Source organism: Homalodisca vitripennis, chromosome 1 (assembly GCF_021130785.1).
Source record: "Homalodisca vitripennis isolate AUS2020 chromosome 1, UT_GWSS_2.1, whole genome shotgun sequence".
NCBI lineage: Eukaryota > Metazoa > Arthropoda > Insecta > Hemiptera > Cicadellidae > Homalodisca > Homalodisca vitripennis.
The window spans coordinates 16655189-16664116 of NC_060207.1; the positions used below are offsets into that span (position 1 = coordinate 16655189).

General features: G+C 28.6%; 1 protein-coding gene across 1 annotated transcript; it reads right to left on the bottom strand.

Moving 5' to 3' along the window:
* Positions 1–3262: 3262 nt before the first annotated feature.
* Positions 3263–8928, bottom strand: LOC124357649 (GILT-like protein 1). Its single transcript, XM_046809630.1, has 6 exons — positions 8836–8928; positions 8249–8318; positions 6220–6369; positions 5847–6026; positions 4310–4456; positions 3263–3417 (listed from the first exon to the last, which is right to left on the bottom strand). Coding segments are annotated over exons 1-6 (633 nt in total). The 5' UTR covers positions 8838–8928; the 3' UTR covers positions 3263–3333.

Below are 8928 nucleotides of genomic sequence, written 5' to 3' on the forward strand. Positions count from 1 at the left end.
TTTTTTTAAATTCAAAGAGAGACTTTTTAAAACCAACAAGTATTTTTTAACCTTTTTACTGTAATTATTGTTATTGCTGGCTATAATTCTATGGAAATAAATAACTCTAATTTTAAAAAATCCTGAATTTTCTTTTCATGTTTAATTCTCCAAACTTAAGAACTAATGGTAGTTTAGTGAAGAATAGTTATAATTTATAGAAAACTACAAAGTAAATAAATATGTTAAATAATAGCATGGTCCATTATGTGTGAGATGTAAATTATAGTACATGTTACTGTATGGAGCTAGTTCATGGATGATGGGAAGGGATGGGTGGGAATGAGGGTGTTGTGAACGACTGATGTCACATGGGCGCTCAATTACTTAGTACAGGCATGGGCGTATCTAATTTCTTCTCTTGATGGGAGTTCAACCAAACATTGCACTTTATAAAGATATACAAACTACTGAAAGATATACTTAGGATGGCACAAATTTCACACTATACTATATATTATTCTTGTCAAATCCACAAAAAGCTATTGGAATTTTTTACTGGTGAATTTTTTTGTTTACAATTGCCTTAGTATCTTTACTTTTTTTCATTGTATAACAAAAATTATTAAGTTGTAAAATATGAATGATGCTACTTTTACAGTGATCTCTATGGTTTTAGCAATGTCAGAAATTTCTTAACCCTCAAACTGGTGGTGTCTGCTCCTGTAATAGCACCCTTTTTTTAGCTGTTTGTAAGAATTACATTAAACTGTTATATACCTCTCAAAATTTTTCAAATATACAACTTATTGTATATTGTTTTCAAAATATTCCACATAATAATAATAAAAAATTATAATTATTAATATATTTTTAAAAGATTTCTGGGTTTGAATACGCTTCATACACATTAAAAAAAAAATATTATTTAACTTTGCACTATCTTACCATACATGAATGAAAGAATTATAAAAAAATTGAAAATATCAAAAGAAGCATGATTTTACCCTTACCTTGTGATTTTTAGTAACTTTACTTTAAAAAGTTTACTTTTTTAGCAATTTTTGAACATTAGCGCAAAATCCACTAAGAATGTATTTTCAACCATTTGTACAATGGCTTTACAACACTGATAATTCAACCTGCTCATGGCTTATTATATATCATTGTTTTCAGAATATTTCAAATAATAATAATAAATTATCTTCATTAACATTTTCTTACTTTCAAAAAATGTCAATATTTGAATATTCTTGATAAGATTTTTTTAATTTTTTATAATTTTGCACTATCTTATATATTTGTGACAGGTTTATATAAATTCCAAATCATACAAAAAACACAATTTTATACTTACTAAAAATGTATATAGTTTTAGCACATTTACTTTAACCCTTTCCGGGCCAGGCGGCAATATATTGCCGCCATAGATCGCGTCTGAAAAGTGCCAGGCGGCAAAATATTGCCGTCGGTTACATATGCGAAAAGCGGCAGGCGGCAATATATAGTCTCCTTAATATTCGTTGTTTTCTTAAATAAATACAACGTCAAATGATTCAAGTTTTATGTTTTTTATTCCCTGGTATATTTGTAGATAATTAATATGAATATCATTTTTATTTTGGAGGTCTATGCATTTTTATTTCGTAATTATCACATGACATTATCAGCTGACTCGATCTTTTGTTGTTAATTCTTTATGCTTTAGTGTAATCGTATTATTGTATGCTGGATTCTTCTTCATTATTTTATTTTGTGGTTGTAAATATTAGTAATGTTAGTTGTTACGTGCTTAGCTATTGTGTGTAGTAGTTACAATAACTGACAATTTGCAATCTCACGGGAGTGAAATTGTAAATAGCTCATTTGTAATTAGAAAAAGTGTAAATAAATTTCAAATAAAATTGTGTAAATATTTCTTGGTAAATAGTTTTTTTAACTATATTGAAACTGTTTATGGATCCTATAATTATATATTTACCGGTACATCCATAATGTGAATATTTATTTTAAGTTTCTTGCAATGTAAGAGTCAGTTGCTTTAACACATAAAATGTTGCGTCTTTATACAAAATGTGTCATAAAAAATCTATTTATGAGAGAAATAACACAAAACTTTGTATGGTTGTTCCTTTCTAAATGTACAATATAATAAAATAGCTTCTCACAGTAAAATTATTTTTCCTTTTTTATTTATTTGAAAAAAAAAAATTTTATGTAATCTATTAAAACATTATTTTTTAAATTTTAAGTTACTTAAAACTATATCTATATATTTTTTCTTGATAGTATATATCTATACGAGTAATTTGGTGCAACTTTTAGGTCATTCTCTAATTTTTATGAAAAATTATAAATTTTAATCTTAGAGACTGCAAAATCGCCAATTTTAGCCTGGCACTTTTGACTAGTCACAAGGGGATATGAGATGTGAAAAAATTTTGCAACATCTCTTATTTGGTCCTGGCCCTGAAAGGGTTAAAAATTGTTTACTTTTTTAGAAATTTTTTAATTTTAGTGCAAAATCCACTCATATAGCATTTTCAGCATTTTTGTACAATTAATTGCTTTACAACACTGAAATTCAACCTATATATGACTTATTACATTATTGTTTATAGGAAGAATAAAGAAGTAATAATACTCGCTTATTCTTGTTACTATAGTTTTTTATTCACAAAAAATTTAACCTTGCCAAGACTGATAAGGATGCCAGTACCAATTCAGCTAATAGTTCCCTGAAATCACTCGATTTGTTCCTAAAATTAAATGTGACTTCATCAGCCATAACTAATAACTAAAACAAAACATAAACTAAAAATAAATCAATTAGTCAGACGCCAACACACAACAGCAGACGTAACTAATAAGACAGTCGGCCGTAACTAATAAGTGGTCAGCTGACCACAGTCAAAACAGTTTCTCACACAAGACGTTTTTCTAACCATACACTGAGGAATAACGTTTGATTTATTGAGTGACAATATACCTCAATCGATAGCTCGATTATTCTGCCATCGATTTATATTCGGTTTTAAACCGAAACATCGAAAATATATAATAATAACCATTTCCAAAACGTCTGCTTACTGCCTTATACATGGCAGTGCCAGTACACAAGCGATCTAACTGCCGTATATAAGGCAGTTGCCAGTTAGAGGGTTAAAAACAATAACATAATATCTTCAGGTTTTTTCTAGTAGTGATGGTAAATAAAAATGTTCTTCCTTAGATAATCTCAACAGAAAAAATTATTGTAAACAAGAATACCACAAAGAACAAATATTGTATTATTTACACATTTTATTTTATGTCTAAATACTAACATCACTATCAATAAGATTTTCTGTACAGCTATTTACATTCATCTGGCATATAACTGCAGACAACTCCATACAAATTTGTCTGAGCTTCATTATTCTCCGTTTCATTGTATTTCTGGAACAAAGCACAATATATTTGAACAAAATTACAGAAACTCTTGTTACATTTATCTGATTTATTATTCCAATATAATACAAGTTATTAAAAAGAATAAAATATTAAAGTAAAAGTATTGAAAAAGACCTATTATTGAACATTGTTGCATGAGATTGATTGTGTGATTTGTTCATTAATTTTTATTAAATAATTGCAGTGCGTCATCTATCAATCTATCAAAATTCTTGATTTGTTTTAGATGCAATAAATAGTATCAAAATGTTTAAAACATACTTAAATTACTATCTATTATTGCTTATTAGTAGTAATGCATGTAAAATTCCTTCCAATGAATAAATTGTAAGAACTATTAAATATTGATTGTTGTTTAGTACATTCTAGTTTTTTTCTCGACTAATGACCTGAGTTATGTTTTCAGGAATTTGTCTCCAACATAAGTAATTTTGTTTTCAAACAATATAAGTCTACGATTTTAAAGTATGTGTTCTTTTTTTATAGTGTTTTACATATAAAATGTACATGTTGGTTGGATTTGATTTGATGAAACATAAAGTTTATGTATAGAATTGAATGAACACTATATTGTGCTTACACTATTTAGTGTCACCAAGTTATAACTTCTAAACGGCCTTTGGCTGTGTTGTTACAATTTAAATGTAAAATAATTTGAATAGCTTTCTTTGAAACTTTTGAAAGTTTTGCTCCATATTTGTTGTTGTTGCTCCACCATATATGTTGATATAATGGTATTTTCTATCAGAACGGTTTTTTTAATAAGGCAAAGCAGATTAGACGTTTTCAGCATCTTCAACGTCTGTAAAAACAGCAAATGCCTAAAATGGTTAAATAAAATATAAGCTATTTATTTAATCAGAAGCAATTGGCTTACATCATTGAACACTGCAGTCGGTACCCAGTTCAGTGGTGGTTGAAGAGAGGCTGTTATGTTCCCATACATTTCCAGCAATTTGTCTCCCTCTGTACCCTTATAGCACTTCATCAACTTCTTGTAGTTCACTCCTGTTTGAGCAGCACACTGTGACAAAAACATGTTTAGTATACAGTCCAGTGGTGGTAGAGAGAGGTTGTTATGTTCCCATACATTTCCAGCAACTTGTCTCCCTCTGTACCCTTATAACACTTAATCACTTTTGTTTCAGTGCAGTGCGAATTTAAGATCTTAGATGATGAAGCATTAACTGAAGAATAAAGAATAAAGAATATTTTATTTTCTTAAATTTCAACATTTAACAAAATGTACACTTTTATTTCAACATTTAATAATTCTCTTGTCAGGCTGACCATTATTTTATTACTTAACTTAGTAGTTTTGCTTCAAAACAGCCTTAACTATTACAATATACAATATATGTACATATTACAGTAGGTAAATATTGACACAAGAAGGAAATTTAAGAAATTCTAGGGCATCTAAGGCAAGCCTGTTCAGAGGTTCCTTTACAGTACTTACAAAGAAAAAAACAATAGCACTCAGAAAAAATTATTTTTTAAAGAAAATTGACAAAGATGGTCTCAAAAAAACAAACTTGTTGTGCCTTAGCAAAAAATTTATCCACAGTTAACAAAATAAACAAATGCAACTTGCAACAAGAGAAAATAACAACACCTGACGTCCCGTACCACCATCCACAAGGAAGCAGAACATAGACTACAGATACATAATAAAAACAAAAATATTGACTTCACAACTGTATTAACAATAAATAAATATTTACATACAAATATTAACCATACATTACTGATAAACACTGATCATCTGAATAAGTAAGCTATTGTATGATATTAAACAAAAACTCAATACCTTCCAAATGAAAGAGCCATGATTTTAGTCTATTCAAAAAAATATTTTTGTTGTATGAATATTTATATAATCAGGTATTTGGTTAAAAATCTTTGGTGCGATAAAATTATATGTTCTAGTGTAAAAAGATATTTGTTGGCTTAGGTATTGTAAATTTATTTGCATTTCTTAATCTCAATTTATAGGTATTTACATTGGCTGGAATATTTCCACTTCTACAGTAAAAAAGTTTTAAGACTTTGAATACATATAATTATCTCAGAGGAAAAATTTTTAGGTCTAAGAACAATGGACGAGAAGGTTCATATTTAGTTTTATTTGAGATTATTCTTACCAAATGCTTCTGCCGTAGATATATTGAGTTCAAGTAAGAAATATATATGTATTGCCCCAAAATACTATTCCATACTCTATTCTGCTCTGCACCATTGAAAAAATAAACTGTACGCAAAACTCTCTCACTACACATACTTTAAAAAAAAATAGAACTGTATTCAGTCCTTAAATATTTTTATGCTTGTTGTTTAATAATGATGGGTAAACAGTAATACTACATTTTATTCAAATTGAATGACATTATGCTGTCATTTATACAATCCGTTACCTGTTTAGCAGCTTTAACTTGATTATCAGCTGTCATTGTGCAGTAGATGAAGTTCACCAGCCTCATGTAGAGAGGGTTGTACTGCTTGGTCACCAGCTCGTCAATAGCACATGCGTTCAATTTGTTTCCTGCACATTCCTTCGGTCCATGTTGACAGGACCATTTAAAATGTCCAGTTTCCTGAATTGCATAAAACATTGTGATTAGAAATTAACTGAGATAGTGGATGCTAAAGCCTCTCTTGTAATGCTTAATGTTTAGTTGTAATTGATACTTGTTTATCCTAAGTTGGTAAATATAATTGGTCTAAATTGTAAAAACATTGATAATAAAACACAAGATATAATATAAATAACAAGACAAACGTATTTACCTTAGCAAACCCAAAAGGAATGAGCTCCAAAATAAGCCAATCTGGATATTTGTTGAATTCACCCATCATTGGTGCCAACTGATTCATTACAAAATTAATTGAATCAGGGCAGTATGTTTCATAGTAAACTGAAATTTTCAAGTTGTCATCCTGTAAATATGATCAAATTAAAAAAGAAATGTACAGACAACTACCTAATCTACAACTAAACCAAGTATATCTATATAGTATAGGAATGAAACTGTTTATAATCTATTATGTTAAAAAATTGTAAAGGTGTCTGAATAGAAATGTGATATGAAGAAATCTGCACTGAGGTGTGTTTTGTTGTAATAAAAATATATTTTAACCCTCTGAATGTTAAGATGGTGTAAGAGAGGGCTTAAACAGTTCAGTATTTACACCCCATTGTAACAGTCAATGGGTTTGAAAACAAGTAAAAAAAACTCTCTTTAAATTATTCCCTTTTTAAATTTTAAAATTTTAATTAAAGTAAAATGTTATGATATCAAATAGAACCGTTTTCTGTAAAATCAATTTTTCCTGTGCCGTATAAAAAGTCCATAGGTATTTTGAATCCATTTGCACAATCTTCACTCTTGTGCAAAAGTGATGGAAACAATTGCAAAAAATGTATTATCAATTTTTAAAGAATTTTTCAGGATGGGTGGAATGTGTCGTCTATTTTCAAAGTATAACAACAAATATTTAGTGAGCTCACATTTACTCCCACCAGCCACACAACTCATAAGTAGAAGAAATTTCAAATATTCAACAGTCCAAAACCGCCTTGAGGTTCAAACATGCATGCAAATAAAAATTAGGTGTTATAACCAAGTAATTGTGAAAAATCAATCACAATCATAGTTAAATTGGTGAAAAACCACTAGAATAACTGAAACTGCTCTTTTTATGTGCGTTGTTTCTCTCCAAGGTATGACAAGTGAAAAGTTCAACGTCTCAGCAGCAGCATTGACAGTTTGGCAAGGGAGCACATCATCTCAGCTGCTGATGGAGCTCAGGTTAAAAATTGTATAAAGCTCGTAATATTTTGAGTTATATCACTGTATAAATTTACGTAGTTGTTTGTCTTATTAAAATGGTGGCTCTAAGAATAAAACACAAAAATAGTATATTCAATAGTATAAAAATTGTGGCCACACACCAAAATTGAAATCAAAATATGTAAAATTATGTAGTTTATTAAATTAATTATCTGTTAATTTAATATGATTTTGGAGATTTAAAAAACCAGATCTGACGTTTTAGTGTCAAATTTCATACAAACCGTTATGAATTTATCAAAATTAAAAAAAATAAATAAAACTTCCGAAAAAATATTTATAAAATCTTGTATACCTTAAATTTTCAAATAAAATGGTAATTTTACAGCTGGTCAACCAAATTTAAGAGTATTGAGAAGTAATCCATTTATTCAAATAATAATATTACTTTAACTCATTCATTTCATGTGTAATCTTAACGATAAAGATACCAAAATCTTTTGCCTTTTTGGAGCAAGCGTTTTGTCTCTTAACTGTAAAAGTACAGACAAAAAGACTAAACAAATCTTCGCTAAATAGTTGGTCCAATTCAAGTATGCTTTGTATATATTTACTAGATTATCTTTTATCCTTTACTTATGCAACATAAAAAATAAATGAAAAATTAAGCAGCAACCGCATACATTATTTGCAACTGACTGTACCACAACTCTAATAGTAGTATACTTCCAATGCTAATCTATTAAATTATATAACTGGTAGTTCTTTATATTTAACACAAAGTTTCAATTAAAATATGTAAAATTATGTCATTTATTAAATTATTTATGTGTTAATTTAATGTACTTTTAGTGATAAAAATATTCATATCTGACGTTTTGCTTATCTTATGTCATAGCCGCACATCTATGCCAGATAAGCGAGACTCTACTATTTATTCATCACTTAATCGGTGAATAAACAAACACACAAATACACTCATGCATGCACAATTAAATTCATTGATTATAAAGAGTGCAACTAACCTGTTCTGATGGTAGAATGAAGCCAGCTGTCAAAAATGCAAGGAAGACAAAAATGAGTTTAAAGTGACCCCTGAAAAATCCATTACAAACACAATCAAATATGGAATAACCAGTGAAAATTACAGTTTAAATGATAGTAAATCAATTAAAACTATTCGTTCACTTTACAACAGAAAACCTTTTAGTAATGAATTATTGTGCTAAATAATTGTGGAAGGAATTTTGTATTTACTGAATAAGTCAGTGTTGTAGTTACCGGAGAGTTATGTAATTGTATTTTTATGATGTATTGTTGATTGAGTTCTAAACAGAGAACACAATAACGTTAATTTAAAACAATACAAACATCCACTGGATGAGAGCAAGTGAATCCTTTCCTGTGTTCAGTTAGAAAAGTCAATGTGTGATTATTTTTCTTATCCAGACGATAAAATCCAAACGTTTGATTTAGAAAAAAGTCTAAATTAAAAGCCATTTATTACGAGAAGTAGTTGTATTCCATTTTTTAAATGGAATTATATTACAAATTTAAAGCCTATTAAAAAACATTTTCATTAATAATTTTCATATTTATATTCTGTACTTACATGATTCTTGACCAGTTGTACAACGTTCGCTCTATAGTGTTGTAATCTAAAGCATATTGATAAAGTTCTTGAGAGCTTGTTTTGTGTGATTTG